The 20,152-nt window shown below is 30.3% G+C and overlaps 1 protein-coding gene across 3 annotated transcripts in view; it reads left to right on the top strand.

Moving 5' to 3' along the window:
- LOC115881368 (free fatty acid receptor 4-like) overlaps nucleotides 1–20,152 on the top strand; it is a 162,256-nt gene that overhangs the window by 104,189 nt on the left and 37,915 nt on the right. For all 3 annotated transcript variants that reach the window (XM_030898819.1, XM_030898820.1, XM_030898822.1), the window contains one exon: nucleotides 7,964–8,208. In XM_030898819.1, coding sequence (XP_030754679.1) covers nucleotides 8,009–8,208 — 200 coding nt within the window. In that variant the 5' untranslated portion in view covers nucleotides 7,964–8,008. The remainder of the gene's footprint in view (nucleotides 1–7,963; nucleotides 8,209–20,152) is intronic.

The raw sequence follows: 20,152 nt of genomic DNA, 5'->3' as shown, positions 1-20,152 counted from the left end.
CCACCGCGATGGGACTCAAATATGGCCGACTTAAATTCCGGTTTATCAGTGCCGTTCTAATTTTATTTTAAAAATGTAAAACTATGATGTAGGGTAGACGTGGGGTAGACTCATTTTTTTTTTATTTTACGTTGTGAATAAATGTTGGTAGTTATTAAAATTGTTATAAAAACATATTATTATAATAAAAATAGATAAGTTTTAATAATTATTTATTAACACAAACATCCGATACGCTACTGAAGCAGGTAAGTCAAATTGATATCTAATCGTTGACAAGTAGTAAATAAAAGCAAAAATACAAGAAGAAATATATAATTAGTTAATTTAAGTGAATTTCATAAATGATCGGTTTACTACACGTATGTCTGTATATTATATAGTATATAGTCACTTACTAGCGAAAAGTTGTTCCATTATTTCACTCGATTTTTGCCCAGATCTACGGCACGCTACATAACCAACTATTTTAGAGTCTTTTTCGATAAATCGCGATAGTGTCACTGTTAATTTAAGTTCTGTCACAATTTCCATCTAGATTTACTATTTACGACATTTATACAATTATCAGTAGCAGAACAAATAATAAATAACATAAAATAAGCTCCGTAAAGACTGACAAATCCACAAAATTTCAAATTAAATTCAAATCTGTCAAATGAATCGTCAAACAGAACTGTCAAGGTTCCCCACCCTAGAGTCCTTTTGCCGCCCAGCATGCATGAATAGATGGATAGCATTATGCTCCTTCCTTAGTCTTCTTATTCAAAGATTACCAATATGATATTATATCTAGTAAGGGGCTATTTTAATATATCGATAACATATCTTTCTAACAGAGAAAAATGCAATTACGCGTGGATACGCGTGGGCTACTCTCGTTTTTTCTTTGTATGGCAAAATAACTAAGCTGTAAGATCTCTGGGACTTTGATGGTGCCTCGAATAACACGAACACTTGCCTATAAAGTTGTGTCGCTATCTTAATTTCTATGAAATGTTTAACAAAAATTAAAAAAAAAACATAAAATTATAAAGCTAGAATAGTATACGGGTTTTATATTAACTCTAATTTTTTTGAAGTGTATAAAAAGCATTCATAAAAATATATATCCTTCAAATCCTTCAATTTAATATATGTTAGTGAGAAGTTTCACTTCAAATATGCGCACATAGTGCACACACTGTTTTTATATTTTTATAAGAAATTCCTATTGTATATGTTATGTATAAGCCTGTGTCATAAGCACATCATTTTGTTTTCTTAATCTTAATAATATATCTGATCAGTTAGGTACTATTTTTTTCCAAGAAAGAAACTATCTACAATGGTATCGACATTATTTACATAATAGTTTAACAATTAAAACAATACAAAAGTACAGTAGTAAAAATAATACAAGTAAAAATAATACAAGAAATAAAAATAAAGCAAAATTTATAAAAAAGAGAATAGAGAATATAAATTCATAAAAAAACGCATCAATGCCGAAAATTATTATTATTAAATGCGAAAATTGACCAATTTCGAGTCACGAAATTAATTTAACGTATAACTAAAGCTTTAGCTATTATAAATAAAAATAAATTAAAATTATAAAAAGAGTAAATTTAATTATACTTCTTGGTTAAATAAGACTATGCAGCCGGGTAGGAGTTTTTCATATGCTCTCTGTATTTAATTTTAGTCATTCTTTTTCTTTTCAGTGAATCCAAACTGATAAGATCATTTATTTCGTAAACAAACCCATCTTAATTTGTAACAACGAGGACGGTGAAAGATCTTTGGTGGAATAGGGTCACAGGGACCTCGATGCGACAGATCGTAAGACGATAAGCGATCATTAATATCCGAAGACCTAAATGACATTTATATTAGGCCCTAGGAAGGGCCTTGTCTGTTTCCTGCAGCCAAACAATGTCCTAAATTTGGACACGTCCTCAATTAGATTCGCTCAGTGTTGTATCGACTGCTAGTTGAATATTCTGTCAATAGTAATATACAATTGATAAATAAGAACGTCAAATATAAATACAATGACCGACAGAAAATATTGCATATTTTATTTGAAATTATTCTTTTTATTTTATTTTTTTCTTCTTTAACACTTATTGAGTGAATGGTGGAAGTGGCAGTGGAAGGATTTAAGCATAATTTAACTCGATTGTTAGTCCAGTCAATGAAGGTTGAAACCACGGCTTAATTCGTCGATCGGGACTTTTCAGACGGAGTGTGCACCTTTTGGGGAGTAGTTTTAAGGGGAAAAATTGAACACCGTGCTCAGCCAAATATCTGCCAAAATATGCAATTTACAAAAATTTTCTTGGAATAAAAAATGAGGCTTAGTTAATTACGTACAAAAATGGCCCTTACTATTTTTTACGTAGAATTAGTAGTTTTCGAGAAAATACGCCTCGAAGATTCCTGAATTTTCTCCCCAAGTCTTAACGGCTCCGGAAATAAATTTCATCATAGTATATTAAACAACGAGTTTCGAAAACGACGTTTTATACACAAGTTCAACAGTTTGTTGGCTCGAGCCGCAGGGAAGAGCCACAAGTCGAACGAGTGTACAAAGAAGTTTTCGAACGAGTTTTTTACGCTATTTTTTCTACGACTACAAATTAGCAGTAGACTCACTCAGTTTTTGCCAGTTTTGTTAAATAATTTGTGATGTCACAAATTACCTATAATAGATGCGAAAGAACACCGAATTACGCGTTCAGGTTTCTGTGACCTTCAGAAAGAGTTCATAGACAATCCGCATCAATGTATAGTTTGGGTTATTATTTGTTTGGGTGAAAATAATCTGCACCAATATGTTATCGAGGCATACAAAAAGGTCCACAGACTTCGAGACATACGAAAAATCAAGTCCATTTAGCGTGTGTCGCAATTTTCACACCTTAAAATTAGTTTTTATAGTTATAGCAACTGCAGCGACTATGAAAAAACTGTGTGATTTTCATAGAAATAAGGGCACCTGTAATTCATTTGAGAATGTTATAAATCGCTAAAAGAGGTTTCAAATCTCTTGGATTTCTATTAATATTAAATAACTTTTATTAAAAATTGAACTAAAATTGTTAGTATCATTAAAAACAATTCAAATTCAAAAATTGTATCAGTCAAATTCCCTCATTTAAGGTGAATATTAAAGTAAATATAAATACAGCTCATTCGAAGCTCTACTTATCTTTAAGAAAAATTTAAATCATTGTTGCAATTGGGCCTTAATGCCATTTCGAATGAACAATAGTATTAATAATGTACATTATAATAATAATAAATTTTATATCATAGTGTGTATTAAAACTACTAAAACACTTTTAAATTGGTATTATATTAACAACTTTTGTTTTTTAATCCAAAAAAAGTTACCAATTTTCTCAATCAAAATATTTGTGGTCCTGAAAAGGACCTTCGTTTTCCCATGTTCGTCAAGGTAGGTAATGGGTAAACGGTAAAAAAAACAGGATAATGAAATTTAAAAAATTACAAAAATTGTTCAAAAGTGCCTCCCTCTTGCATTAAACAATAACCCAAACGATCATAAAATCCCCTCCTCACATTGGATAACATATCAGGGGTGACAGTGTCAAAGGCATTAAATATTTTCTGCCTTAACTGCTCCAAGTTTTGAATTTCTTCATGGCCGTAAATTTTAGATTTTATGTACCCCCATAAAAAGAAATCATTCACCGAGAAGTCAGGTGAAATTAAACGTCAGTCTAAACAAAACTGTCATTTTTGAAAACTTGTCAAAATTTGGACACACGCTAAATGGACTTGATTTTCCTATGTCTCGAAGTCTGTGGACTTTTCTGTATAATCTCACAGTAATTTAATAGATTGCTCGTCATATTATATCAGCTCGTAGGAGATTAGGAAAAAAAAGATATTTATAGTATAAAAAATTAATTTATTTAACAAAATTAAATTAAAGATGTGACAAAATAGTTACATTTCTATTGGTTCTATCGGACTTTTTTCGACTATATAAATCTTTATTTTTTGTAAACTTTAATGCATAAAATATTTTCACTTATAATATCACAAGAGCTTAAATTATTTTCGGAAATTTTTTTGAGGGCACGAATATTTTGAGAATTATCCCGAGCCGAAGACGAGGGATAATTTTCCTAAAATATTCGTGCCCGAAAGAAAATTTCCAGGAATAATTTAAGCTTGCGTGGTATTCGGTAAGAAAATTTCACACCTAAATTTGAAAAAAAATTAATCCAACATGACATTTTAAAATAATTTCAATTTGTTAAGTTGGCCAAGGTATTGATGTTTTTGACATATTATGTGTTTTGTCATTTTGTTTGCGATTCTGTCATTAAGCTATTACTAGTTTTAAAACGTCTGTACGTAGAGTAAGAAGTGTATAGCGAAATGTCGCGATTTGGAAAAGTAAACCAACAAGTCATTAAAGAAGAAATTGAAAATATAAAACCAGATAACACCCGAAAATCAAAATCAAGTGTATATCCATCATATTTCGTTAAATAGAAAAATACCAGCTTTAGTTAAATAAAGGCGGCAGAACTATATTTTTTAGAACATGGCAATTTCGAAGAAATTCATATGTAGGTATATCTAACATATTTCCTTAAATAAAAAATATTACCAACCTTAGTTACATCAAATGCTAAAACTCAAATGGGTAATATTTCAATATATAGACATTGTAGTTCATTCACATTATGAATGTAGATCTTATGTTTACCTTTTCAACTGTCAAAAATTTCCACTAAAGTTTTCGTGGCGCCTCGAAAAAATTTCGGAAATTTTTTCAGTTGCCATGGTAACTAGTCAACATTAAAGCATGTTATTGGTTGAAAAGTAGAGGTGTGAAATTTTCAATCTAGTAAATAATTTAATGATGTAAATAAGAGGAAATTTCTCACATGGGTGGTCAAATTCTATAGTTTTCATTATATCAAACAGCCTCTGAATGTTTTCTTCAGTGCAAAATTCATCAAAATTTAATATAAATAATTTTTCCAGCCTGTAAATAAAATGAACAAATTTTTCCACTTTCATGATCAAAGGCTTTTAAATGGGTAAATAATTTCGAGTTATCCAGAGATTCGGATGCTTTTGCAAATTTTAGACAAATATCACATTGATGTATTTGAAGACACTTTTTAATGATCTAGTCAAACATAATTAAAGGCATTTTGAGTTGAAAACATTTCTCAGAGGCTGTTTGATATAAAGAAAACTATAAAATTTGACCACCCATGTGAGAAATTTCCTCTTATTTACATCATTAAATGATTTATTAGATTGAAACTATTTGATGTATTAAAGTTTACAAATAAAGATTTATATAGTCGAAAAAAGTCCGATAGAACCAATAGAAAGATAACTATTTTGTCACATTTTTAATTAAATTTTGTTAAATAAATTAATTTTTTATACTATAAATATCTTTTTTTCCCTTATAAATAAACACATTTGCATCCCATTTTAAATAAGATATACAAATTACCAAAACTTAGAAATAACAGTTCAAAAGTTCAACAAAAATCCTACACGCGTTTTTAAAAAGAAACATATAACCACGCACTATGTCATTCCAGCAAGCGAATACGACACATCATAGGTTTCCGGACTAAACGACTGGTGTATTTACACCACTCAATAGGCGTGTCGGGTTTGCCGAGCGGTTTCCGATGCAGTCGCTTTATTTCGCATCTGTTATAGGTAATTTGTGGTGATGTAATGATGACACTTTTCTGACGGCTGCGTTGCGTTTGACGTTTCAGCTAAACATTGGAGGTTAAGAATGTTAAAATTGGCACATGTCGTGTGTAAAATGACACATGTCGTGCGCTAAATCCTTAGCACACAACAGTTTGCAAAACGCCAATTTCAGATCGAGTTTTTCGTGTGTCAAACTGCATTTTCTAGGTTAGTCGTGAAAAAACGTATTTATAGGATAAATTGTTTAATAATTCGGCTAAAATTTAATATTTTTCGATGATTCAAAGTTCATTTAAAAGGTAGAATCAACACCTATCACATTTGAAACTTGTTTGAATTTTGTCATATTTTATGATAATAAAAAACCAGATTCAGATTTTTACAAACTTATTCATATTTTCACTAATAATAGCTTGTTTGTCAACATTTTTTTGTGCTGGTGCCAGATGTCACAAGCATTGTCATACACAATTTTATAAGTAATTTTCCATAGCCTCTAGACCATCAAAGGTGCAGGACGTTCCTTGGATTCCGATACTTCAGATCACATGACACAGGTGACACATGGCGCAGGTGACATTTCCAATGGAAGGTGTGATCATAGATAAATGCAACAAGTTTAGATTGGAAAGCCCGTAAAAATTTTAGGTCGCGAATATATTTTGGGTCGCGACCGTTATACGCGATCTGGCGCTGCTATAGCGGTCGCTAAGAACAACGGCAAACAAAAACAGAACTTTTTCTCGGCAACCGTTTGATGAACAAGAAAAACTCAAAAGATCAATTTTGTTGAAAGGATGGCCAGTCAAAAAAAATACATTTTCTTTAAAAAAGCAGTAGTGTACCATTTATGTTAAGCAAAATATCGATTTTTTTAATTTTTAACACCCTGTAGATCAGAAAGGAAGTACTTTAGACCTAATGGTTATATAAAAATTGTTTTAAGAACACATGAGGAATCACACCACAATTTTTTAGACTAATTAGAAAACACCCTGTGTATTGTCAACTTGACAATGATTGTTGATAAATCAAAAAATACCTTTTCTGTGAAAAAAACCCGATTTTCGCAGGAAAAATTTTGGTTTTTATTGAATTTGGGCCTGCGTCTGCAAATACCGGTATGTTTTTTAATATTCTATCTATCTAAATTTTAAATATCATAGTCAGAAATACTTTTATTATTTATTAACTGTAAAAATGGTATACTTATAAGTTTTATCAAATATTGTGATTTACTTTATACCTTGTAGTCAAAATTTATATTTAATAAACTGTAAAATATATATATTCTTATGTTTTATTAAAGTTACTCTGATATACTAATATATCAGTGTAACTTTAAAACTAAATCCTTTGAAATGAAATATAAACATAAAAAATATTTACAGCAGAAAAGGCGAAGGCGCTGAGTTAAACGTAGTCTCTACTAAGAACACGGAGGGGCGCTTTGACCCAAAATTTTACTATTAAGTTTCATATCTATCTTAATAGAAGATTATTTTCTTTTATCTATGAACAGAAATAATTTTCTCTTGTCAAAGAAAAAATCTTCAAAAATCATAATAATCTTTCAAAATCTAAACCGCTCTCATTAAAGAAATTCCGAAAAGTGTTTATAGCGTCCATTTTCAAAGTAATTATTGCTATCTTGTGAGTTTAATTCAAGTTTTATTTACTCCAACCGGTGATAATTGTGATAAAGTGGCATTAAAAACTTAAAAAACTGTGCTGTGAACTGTGATCTGCAAAAACCATCGTGTATCGTAGCATAACGTCGGTTTCCAATGTTTCATAGGTATTTCATACATGCGTCCTTATATAAAATAAAGTTTCTTGTATCCAACACACTGTATTTTATTTATAAAATTAAACGAAAATAATAATAAATTTGAATAAACAATATTTGGCGATATAATTCCGGAAAAAGCCGAACCGCTCCGAAATTTTCAAAAGTTTTGGGTCGCGACCGTTGCAAGAATAGCGCCAAATAGTGTTTACATTGTCCTTATGGGCACTTTCCAATCTAAACTTGTTTCATTTATCTATGGGTGTGATTTATATCTTGATTTTGTATTTTTGGAGATTAAGGTTGCATTCTTATTTCTTCAAACATTGACAATGCCTAGGAATTCTATACATATCGATTTTAAACTTTGCTGGTAATAGATATACTAAACTGTTTTTTAAAAAATATATTTTTTATTTTGAGTTGAAATGATTTTAACTAGATATTTATTCTTTTCAGATATAACTACATCAGTTGTAATGCATCAGTGAAAACGAAAAGAACATGGAGAATGTTCTGTGGAACTCTTCATACGTTTATGGCATCGACAATGAAAGTGGATGGGGTGGCAGATACTTCTTCACTTACTTCTCCGAATTTGACAACAGCAGGAGCTACTATTATATCGTCGAAGTGGTTATATTCTTGCTGACTTTTGTAGTTTCTATAATAGCCAATGTGTCCATCATCATATGCGTTGCACGGTAAGTTTTCTCTATCACCTTAAAAATATGTTTTTTTTTGTGTTTGATAGAAAATGACATTCTGCATAGAATAACATATCTATGTTATATAGATATGTTATCCATATATTTTCAAATAAAGAAAAAATGTGTGTGCACAAGTCGTGCACTATGTACGCATATTTGAAGTGAAACTTCAAACATTTTATCGTCGACCGAAAAGATTAATTCACGAGCGATGAAATCACGAGTGAATTAATTTCGGGAGCCAATAATGCAATTTTATCGTCGGGTATAAAACAATATTTTTTTCCATAGCGAGTTACGTTTTAAAAAATATTCAGAAATTATTATTTCAAGGAATTTATTACGAGTAGAAAAAATGTTGTGCTGGGTTAGCGTTGGTTTCTATGTAATTTGACAAATAAATAAAGCTGTCTCTTTAGTTGTCAGTTTTGACTTAATATCATAGACAAATAAATAAAAAGGGACTGACAAATCTCATGGTAAAGAGTGGGACCACGTTCCCGTAGCGCAACTCAGAATAACAATTTTGAAACCAATTAGCAGGACCATAGCAGGACGTACGTTTTTATTGCTATCTTTCTTTATTATGTGTGCTTTATATGAAAAAGAAAGAGATAGGTATAAAACGTATCGTAAGACATTATCGCACATTCTGGCTGGCGGAAAATTTAAATTAGCCATTATTAATTGTATTCTTTCATTCCGAAACTGAAAATTTTCACTTAAATTGATTTATTCCCTATACCACGTAAAGGGAACGTGGTGTAGGGAATAAATCAGTTTAAGTGAAAATTTTCAGAACGAAAGAATATTACTATTATAAGGGAAATTATAAAAAAAAGCAAAAATTGTACTGTTTTATAAACATATTTATTTATACATAAAAATAAATAAACTTTTTATAATATGATAACAAAAAATAACAGTGTTTATTCCACCCACCTACCAATTTTAAATGCAGAAGAACTGACTGTTGCAGGAAACCTATCGGCCAATTTTTTTAAAGGGCATTAAAAATATCATTTTCGAAAAAACTGCCTAATTGCAATAACAAAGCGAATCCAAGCAAAGAAGACTTTACGAGAATCATGATCCTGAACCATTTTCAAGTCCAGTTTTAATCCTAAAACAAAAGTAAAATAGGTATATTAATAAAGTTTCTGGTTACTATAAACCAGCTATAAACTACCTACCCAAAAAATGAAAAAAAATAATTGTATTAATTTGTTATGTTAAGAGAGGTTCGAAATATTTTTGACACTACTACTTCTACTTTTTTCTTAATAAGATGATAAATATAACTACTTACTTTTATTTTACCGGGTGTCTTTAACATATCTATCAGAGAAAGGGGGCATCAATACATATAAAAAATAGATACTGGCTCCTGCAGCAAATAAAATAACAGGCTCTGGTGCACAATAGGTCCCCACGCATTTAACACTTTTTTGGGATTTTTTTGCAAGATTATCTTAAACTGAATATTTTTAAGCATAAAAATTGTTGGATGAATGTGTTTTATCTTTAAAAAGCGGCAAAAAAACGTATTTTAGGTACAGGCGACGGACAGTAAATATGTTAAATTTTCTACACGGATTCAGTAAAAACATCACATATTAGTACTTTATTACCTTATATAGACGTGGAATGATCTAATTTAAGCACAAAAATGTAACGAATCTTCTTTGTAAGCATAAAAATTAAGAAAATATATTTATTTACATCAGCTCAAGCTAGCAATTTTATGACTTTTTCGATTGACAGTTAATCGATCATCGGTATGTCATCTATGGCCTTCGCATAGAATTTGCGACGTTGTCAATAAAATTACTTTATATGATTTTCTTCTGAAATAAAGTTGTTGTGGAGGGACTTAAAACGGTAAGTTATCACTTTAGTGCAACAAAAATTGAACTGTCTAGTAGCTTATTCGTTAGTGTGGATTATTTTAAAGCAATTTCTGAAATAAAATTTGCGGATTTTTCAGGTTCTACGAAAATATAAGTTTTTTTAATATATACTGTTTTTCGACGCGTAATCAATGAAGTTTTGTCATTAGGCTCAATTAGGTTAGCCTGGTTATTTGGAAGGTGGTAATGCATTGGTTAGCCTGGTTATTTGGAGGGTGTTAATGCAATGGTTAGCCTGGTTATTTGGAGGGTGGTAATGCATTGGTTAGCCTGGTTATTTGGAGGGTGTTAATGCATTGGTTAGCCTGGTTATTTGGGGGTGTTAATGCATTGGTTAGCCTGGTTATTTGGAGGGTGGTAATGCATTGGTTAGCATGGTTATTTGGAGGGTGTTAATGCATTGGTTAGCCTGGTTATTTGGGGGTGTTAATGCATTGGTTAGGTTAGGTTGATAGGCTGGTTATTTGGAGGGTGGTAATGCATTGGTTAGCCTGATTATTTGGAGGGTGTTAATGCATTGGTTAGCCTGGTGATTTGGAGGGTGTTAATGCATTGGTTAGCCTGGTTATTTGGGGGTGTTAATGCATTGGTTAGGTTAGGTTAGATATTCTGGTTATTTGGAGGGTGGTAATGCATTGGTTAGTCTGGTTATTTGGAGGGTGTTAATGCATTGGTTAGCCTGGTTATTTGGGGGTGTTAATGCATTGGTTAGGTTAGGTTGGTGGGGAGTGTTTGGAAGTACGCAGATCACATCGATTTCGGAATCTTACTGAACAAATCCGGGAAAATATATTTTTAAACAATTGTGCTAAATACTGTGTAATGATTTTATTGTCAATTTATTTTTATAGTGTTTTTGTTTTGCCTCGTTTATTATATTTTTAATTTTTCGTGTTCTTAAAGTGCGTACTAAATGTAAAAAAAATGAATATAAAGTAGAACGTTTTCGTCGATTTTACACAGGGTGAGTATGGCAACACTGTGCATAACCTTGTATTTTACTGTCTTTATGAAGGTTATAATAGGGAGTTTTTGCATTGAAATGTAGTGAAAATTTGGAATTTTCAATTATTTTTTTTCGTAGAAAAAGTGGTTCATCCAACAATTTTTTTCTTTTAAACCATTCCATTAACTATGGGATCCACATTAAAAATTAAAAAAACCACGATTTCGTGGGGACCTGTTCTGCACAAGACCCAAAATAACAAATAGTATAACCGAAAATTATAAGTAACAAAATATAAATACCTATATGGAACAAAGAAATTTCCGGAATTTGTTCCCTATCCATATTCATTTCATAAGTCAATAAAATGGAGAGTTTAGAAAAAAAGGTAAATCACCAAAAGAAAAATTAACAAACATGACGAATTGTCACGATGTTGTCATCTTGGTTGTCATGATGACGAAAACGAAAGGCGATTGTTCTAATTTCTATTTAGAAATTACGTTTTATATGGCTGCTTCTTTCTCTCTTGTTATATTAGAATGAGATAGTGGGCCCAATAGACGCAATGCGCAAATCAACATAAATAGAACGAAATTTTACGTTCTGAGTTGCGGTACGGGAACGTTGTCCCTCTCTTTGCCATTTAATTTGCCAGTCTCTTTTTATTTGTTTGTCTATGGTTAATATTTTTTGATTCTCTTTCGTGTCGATTGCTGATTGAATTGGAGCCAGAAATGGTTCAAAACGAAATAAGTAAATTACCAACAGATATTCAGGCTGAGGCGACAAACGCCATATCCAAACTACTTCCATTAAAATCCCGAATAACTTATGAAAAGGAATACAAAAAATTTCAAAAAGAGAAGCAATTAAAAAACGTACGAGAAGAAATAAAGTTTTTAACCTATCTTCGCTGTTAAAGTATCATTTAATCTACCCTTGCGGTTAAAGTACTATTTTATCTACTATTTTTGATAGATATAAGGCAATTTTAACAGTTGATATGGAAAAAAAATAATTTGATTCATTTTTCAAAGTTTGTATTAAAATGACCGTCTGTCCGTCTGTATTGTATAGTAATTATGTATAGTCTATAGTATCTAATTAATAAATAGTTTGATTCTCATTTTCACAAAATTTGTATTGAAATAACAATATTTTTGATAAACACTTGCACTGCTCACCAATACACATCGCGTCACTACGTATTTCTAAGTCGTAAGCTGTTCTTACCACTTTTCGTAGGGGTTTCGACTGGGTACATATAAGAGATTTCTAAAAATAAACTAAACAGGATTGTAATTCTATATCTCAATAGAATAACCTCTTTGATCATGTTTTCCTACGCGACATTTCGGTCTGTTTAATTTTTAAGTCCGACCTAGTTGCATAGATTTCCTTTGTTTTAGCATTAATGAAATATTCAGTTGGAAATTGTAATACCTACGTTCTATGTTTCTGTTCGAATGAACGAAACCTACTTGAAAATTTCAAAAGGGTTTTTATTACATTTGGGACATCTAGGACACAGGGAAGTTGATATTTTGATGTTAGCTTTATTTAGGTTGAATATTGATGAAGTTATTTTCTTTTTAACTCCTCAACATTTACAGTATGTCCCCGGATTGTCTTTACAAGACGAAAAACTTTTTTATTATTGACATTTTAAGAAAAATGCATTCTTCATAAACATTTTTGCTTGTTCTAAAATGGTTAATCCAGTTTATACTTTTTCAAATTATCATACCGTTTTAGAGAAAATTAAGAAAAACATGAATATATGGTTTGATTTTTTTTTGAAAGTCCTAAAAATCAAAAGGCGTTTCTATGGTAATATCAATTCGATTTCATTCTTTTATTAATTTTAAGTTATTATTAATTTTGATTAATGTCATATTCTTTGCTGTTAAAAAGTATCATATTTTCCTATAACTATTATCTAGTGATGGGAAAAACCGATTAATTTCAGTAATCGAGTAGGTACTCGAGTTTCAAGCGATTGCAATAACCGAGTGATCGCTCGAGCGAAATATCACTCGTATTTAAAAATACGGGTTTTCACCCGTTGCTTGTTGTAAGTACTCGTTAACGCCAAGCGCCAAGCAGTAAGTTGCGTGCACAGGGCACATATTCTTTCGGTGATGAATGGCAAGTAGCAAGCGGCGAGCGATTCGCTTGATCGCTTGATTTTGGTTATTCCGAAGCATTGTCGATGTAGGTCGTAAAATTTTGTCTCTTACTTACGCAACCGATAAATATATATACGGCGTCATATAAAGTCGGTACTCGTCACTTGCATCGCTCGTTCATAATCGAGCGATGTCGGTTATCTCAATAATCGAGTACTCGAGCGAATTTTCGCTTGAGTTATCCCATAATTACTATTATCACCCTTTCCGACGCAGTGAACTGAATTTTGTGCTTCTTTAACATTTTGAAACAACAAAAAACATTACGTTAATTAAAATTCTAGGAATAAGAATAATTCTATCAAAGAATGAAGATGATGTTATATTACCATAGAAACGCGTTTTTATTTTTAGATCTAGTTAACTAAATTAAACATATTTTCATGTTTTTCTTAATTTTCTCTAAAACAGTATAGAAATTTCGAAAAGAATAAACGGGAAAAAATTTTGCTTGTTCTAAAATTATTTAGAACAAGCAAACTTTTTTTATGAAGAATGTATTTTTATCAAAATGTCAATAATAAAAAGGTTCTCTTTTGTAGAGACAATCCGGGGATATACTGTATATTTATAATTAAATTAATATATTATATGCTATAACTGAATTTGGTTCACTAATTTCTTAATTTAGTTTGAGCTCAATAAGCCATTTAAAATAATTAAACTGTTCTTCAAAAATGAATAATACAATGCGTCTCACCATTCTTAAAATTATGACAAGAAAGAAAATTAATTTACACGTATTTATTACATCACTCTCTATATCTTAAAACAAAAATATCCAATAATTTTGGCCGGGTATATACCGGGTGCAAAAGTGGCTCATCCCTATAACTTTTTTAATTTTTCAGATAAAAAAACGAAATTTGGTATGTTAGTATATGACATAAATAAGGATTGATTGACGCATTCAATTATTTCTAGTCCTATTTCACCGGAAATGACTACAATTTTTAATTTTTAAATGACACCCTCGGTATTTTTTAGAAATTACATTTTACATAGAATTACATAGCATATGTCAACTTTTGACATTCTCAATTAAAAATAACATTTTAAATTTTAATTACCATGGCCATAAATGTAACAACAATTTGACTCGAAATACCAAGTGTGTGGTAGGTACCAAATTATTCGTAAAAAAATGTTTTTTTTTTCAAATATGCTAATGAGCCACCCTCGTTCCATTTGAAAAAAATGAGATATGATTAAAAATAAGATTTGGGCATCTTTTTACCGCCCAGGACAAGACACTAAAACATTAGACGATCAAATCTATTTTTAAGACTCCTTAATAAATTAGTGTTTTTAACACAACCAGGGCACTCTAGATTGAAATTTATAATACGATATTTTTTAAGTAAGAATGTCAAAAGTTGACACATAATATGTCATTCTATTGAGATTTTCATTTTCTGTCAAGTAATGTAAAAAAATGCCGAGGGTGCTATTTAAAAATCAAAACTTGCAGTCATTTCCGTTGAAACAGGAAGTGACCGAAAATAATTAAATATTTCAGTCAATCCTAATGTCACATACTAACATACCAAATTTAATTTTTTTATCTGAAAAAATAAAAAAGTTACAGGGGGTGACCCATTTTTGTGACGCACCTGGTATACTTTACTTTCAAGATCTAATAAAAAAACTGAACGTAATGATATTATTGTACAATATTTCTAAGCGAAAAACAGGCAGCTCTTTACCATTTTATGACGACTTCAACCTGTGTTGCACGTTAAAATGTTGTTTCGGTGAAACAGTATCGCAGTTGGATCGGTTAGTATTAATAGAAGCGGTGCATTGAACTTCAACGTCAATCGTCGTACAGCTAAGGCGAGCGGCAAGCCTAGTTTCCGGAAAATTGCTTGACAAAAGGAATAGAAAATTCCGGTAATAATTTATCGGGTGCATGGAAAGGAAACATCAAACACAATGAAAGAAATTAAAATTGTAATTTATGACTGTAGAAATTTTGAAGTCAGTTTTCTTAATATCTATATTTTCAGATAAAAAATAATACTTGCTGTAGTTGATTTTAGATCAATAATTTCTCGTTTTGTTTAAGCACGATAAAGTACTTTAATTAATTGAATTATATTTAGGAAATGAATAATACAAAGTGCGTATCATGGTTTTTAAAATTAAAATAAATAATGATAAATTAAATTTTCACATATTATCTCTCTACAGAGTCTACAGTCTGTTGCATTGCTGACCTGGACATAGGAAATCCCATGTAAATTTTAAAAATGATAAATAAGTTTTCTCCATTTTATTTTACAGAAAAAATTATTTGAAACAGAACTCCTTTAAGCAAATTTTTCATTTTGAATAATTTATGCGAATTCGTTCTTGAGTTATGAGAGATACAAAATTACAAATTTAATTAAAAGAATAATATTGCCCTGATTAGTATATAACAAACATGCCACCTTCAATATGCCAGGCCTCTTATTAAAGACTATAGAGAAGAATTCCAACACGAACAGTTATTAAAAACTGTAAATATAAAAAGATGAATATTGATGAAGATCATGGAGAAACAATAAATGAAAATTAATTAAATATTCTTTTACAAGTGGAATATAAAAACCAAGTAAGTACCAGAATACTTGGAGAAATAGTCGAAAAACATCGTAGGTACTAGGCGAATTTTAAGCCATTTAATTATTCCGAACGCCAAGAATTATTGGACGTAGGGAAAATGAAGAACGTAGGGAAAAATTTAACCATTTTTTAATTATTACCAAAAAGGTATCTAGTCCTGTGAATTGTTTAGTTTTTAATAAATAAATTTTCTCTTGAAGCAGTCTGCTTACTTAACTACGAAATATATTTGATTTTTAAACGATTCTTGTATGTTTACAATGTACTTTTTGTAACTTCATAGAAAATATAACTGAAAATATTTTTGACAGATCTCTGTAGAAAAAAATCATATTAGATTTGTCATATAGTGATATAACTTGTGATTGTTATATTTTTTGATTGGGACCGCATTATTTTAAATTTTTACCAAATTTAGTATTTTAGTATCTCTCATAACTCAAAAACGAACTTGTATAATACATTAAAAATAAACACACGCTATATATTTTGCCATGTGTATATTTTACTTTGAAGATATAATGAAGAACATAAACTTACAATATCATTCTACATCATTTTTGTCAATGAAAACCATAAGCTGTTTTCCGTTTTACGGAGACTTTATTCGTTGCACGTAAGAATGTACTTTCGATAAAGTAATACCGCAGTTGGGTAGTTTTTAGTATTAATAGTTGCAGTGCATTGAACTTCAACGCCAATCGCGTAAAGTCTGGTTTCCGGAAAATTGATTGACAAAAGGAATAAAAAGTTACGGTAAAAATTTATTTTTAATTAAAATTAAAGGGCGCATTAAAAGGAAACATCAAAAGCAAGGAAAGAAAATAAAGTTGTAATTTACAGGTGTAGAAAGTTTTCTTAATATCTATATTTTAAATTTTAAATTATACTTGCTCGAATTAATTTTAGATCAATAATTTCTTGATCTGTTTGAAGACAATAAAGTACTTTAAATAATTTTATTGTGGTTCAAAAATAAATAAAATAAAGTGGCAATCATGGTTTTTAAAATTATGAAAAATAACTAAATTACTTTTCACATATTATCTCTCTATATCTTTTAAAAGAAAATATCCAATAATTTTTGCCATGTGGATATTTTTCTTTCAAGATTTAATGAGAAACAAAAACTTACGATATTATTCTACATCATTATCCTCAACGAAAACAAGCAGCTGTTCTCCATTTTATGACGATTTCAGCCGATTCGTTGCACGGTAGAATGTTGTTTTGGTAATATAATACTGCAGTTGGATCGTTTTAGTATTAATAGAAGGGGTGCATTGCAACTTCAACGTCAATCCTTGTGCAGGTGATGCGAGCAGCAAGCCTGGTTTCCGGAAAGTTGCTTGACGAAAGGAATAGAAAGTTCGGGTAATAATTTATCGGGCACATGTAATGGAAATATCAGAAACAAGGAAAGAAAATAAAATTGTAATTTATAACTGTAGGAAGTTTTAAGTCAGTTTTCTTAATATCTACATTCTAAATCATACTTGCTGTGATTTTAGGTTAATAACTTCTGTTTTTTTTGTAGAATATTTAGGAGGGGAGTTAATCACCGCAACCTTACAGATCTATTGAACTTCTGGTTTAGTATGAGCACAACAAAGTGCTTTAAATAATTTAATAATTGTATTTAGAAAACGAATTAATACAAAGTGAGAATCATGGTTGTTAAAATTATGATAAGACCTAAATTAACTTTCACATATTATCTCTCTATATACTTTCAAACTAAACTATCCAACAATTTTTACCATGTACATATTTCACTTTAAATGATAATATCTAATGAATAATAAAAACGATATTATTCTACAGAATTTTTGTCAACGAAAGCCAGCAACTGTTTTCCATTTTACGACGACTTAAACCTGCTCATTGCACGTTGAAATTTTTCAAACCAAATCAAAGCAATACCTCAGTTGGCTTGTTACTAGTATTAATAGAAGTGGTGCATTGAACTTCAACGTCAGTCATTGTACAGGTGAGGTAAGCGACAAGCCCGGTTTTCCGGAAAATTTTAGGTCAGTTTTTTTAATATATATTTGTAGCTTAAATTTAAAATAATATTAATAGGGGAATTGATTAGTTCTTTTTGTTTTATTTGAGCCGAATAAAGTACTTTCAATAATTAAATTACTTTTTAAAAATTAATAATAAAAATGTAAATCTTTAATTTTTAAAATTGTGATACAAAAGATAACTGCGTGTTGCGCGGCCAATAATTTGGCCACGTGTATATTTTAGTTTCAAGATCTAATAAAAAAATAAACCTGGCTTTATTTACCAATAAATTTACGAATTAGATAAATTATAATTAATTTTTACATATTTATTTAGATTTATTTATTTCTGAGTATTATCTTACAGGTAAAATACCAATAGGCTTGTTCCATCATATCCTATTTGTATGTTTTTTAAACGTTTTCGGATACTACTTATTATAATAAGTGCACCATTAAAATTTCAAAACGAAATCTTTTGCCGTTTTCGAGATATGAGAGTTTAAAGTTTGTAACGGCTAGACGAGGCCACGCCCCCTCGTGACGTAGTTCCACTACACCCGACTTCGGCCGTCAATCAGTTCGTAATGGAAACACTCATTTGAATTAATGTGATTTGTCATTTTATCGTTATTTAGACTATTTCGTTGGTTTATTTTCACAAGATGCATTCGGTAGGAGAAGGGTTCAATAAAGCTGATTCGGGCAATCTCCCAGAAGTGGAAATTTTTATGATAATGGATTATTTTAATAAAAATAAGGAGTTTATTAATTCAGAAATGAAGGAAATAAAGTTACAAAGGTACCTAAGTAAACCTTTTAATTTCTATTATATTTCCCTTCTAAGATATTTTCTATTGCTTAAATACCTATATCTGTATCGGAAAGCAGTGGCGGCTCGCTAGGGTAAAAAACAAAGGGTTATTTACCCTATATGTAAGAAGGCAACCTATGCATTTTCTTAACTAACCTATGCAATCTTCTTCTATTTGTAACATTAATACAATTAATTAACATTTTGAGACTTTTCGGCTAATTATTGAATTAACAATTGTTTATTGTTTATATTAATAATATAATTAAGTTAGAATATGAATATAATTAATATTGAATTAATACATAATAATTGTACAAGTAAATAAGAGACTTTCCTCAAATATATATTTTTTTGTTTCCTTTAATGACTAAAGTAAATTTTAAAGCGCTAGTACCTTAAAGTAATATTATTATATATCGGAGTGTGGCGAAAAACATTTTAAGACGCTTGTAGAAAACTATTTTTAATTATTTTTGAAATTTTTTAAATTTTAAAAATTTTAATTTAAAAAAACAAAAATAAATTAATTTTGATCAATTATTAATAAATATTCTCGCGAAAAATTCTCGAAGCAGAAAAAATCAGTGGTTTCATATACAGCTGACAAATACTGAATTGATTTTAAGATATGTGATTGACTAGGACTAGTTCGAGGTTGGTCCGCGAAAAGACGTAATACAATAAATATATAGAAAAATATTTCTACTTTAAGGTAAAAAGGAAAAACAGATCCGGCAGACAAAATTGGTAATAATGCCATTGGATAATATGTGAAGTTAAAACAACAGCAATCACTATGACAAGTAGTGGTAAAAATTACACCGGAGCACAAAATTAATGCAAAAAATTATAATGTACATTGCATTATTATATCCATATATTTTTTTTACTTTTTCTGGGGTATGAGGTTTTTTTAATAAATTAAAAGATTTTTTTTATGCGACGTTTCGCTCCAACATAGTGGGCTTTATCAGGCACTTTATTCTTAAAGTCGCCTTGCTAGCACCAGTCTGTATAAATTAGTGTGATGACTGTGTTTTTTTACCCAAGAAAAAGTAAAAAAAATATATGGATATTATCTGAATGTTTAAGAAGTAAGAAACAATTAAAGCATTATTATAAATACTAGTAGAAAAAGTGTAATAGAAGCAAAGTGTAATGACTGTGCCGCATCCGAACGTGCAAGCACGCGGTAGCATTTCTTATGTGGCTGCATAAATTTGATGGTCTGAAATGCGCTCCTCTTGATTGCTCTTGATCATGCATTTTAAGATCCTTGTCTACTGTATTGGCCCCGAAATGAAAGTTTTCATTTGCCTCCTGCCTCGCGTCTTTTAATATTTCCTTAATAATGGCTGCTTGTTCTCTTTTTTTCGCCAATCCTCGAGGCTTTACAGTATTTGAAGCAGAAGATCGTTTTTTGGGACTCAAAAATGTAAGGAATAACACCTGAT

The sequence above is a fragment of the Sitophilus oryzae genome, unplaced genomic scaffold (genome assembly GCF_002938485.1).
Source record: "Sitophilus oryzae breed Bouriz unplaced genomic scaffold, Soryzae_2.0 scaffold_1717_pilon_pilon, whole genome shotgun sequence".
Lineage (NCBI taxonomy): Eukaryota > Metazoa > Arthropoda > Insecta > Coleoptera > Curculionidae > Sitophilus > Sitophilus oryzae.
The sequence above is the reverse complement of the archived record's forward strand: the minus strand, read 5'-3'. Positions and strand labels throughout refer to the sequence as shown.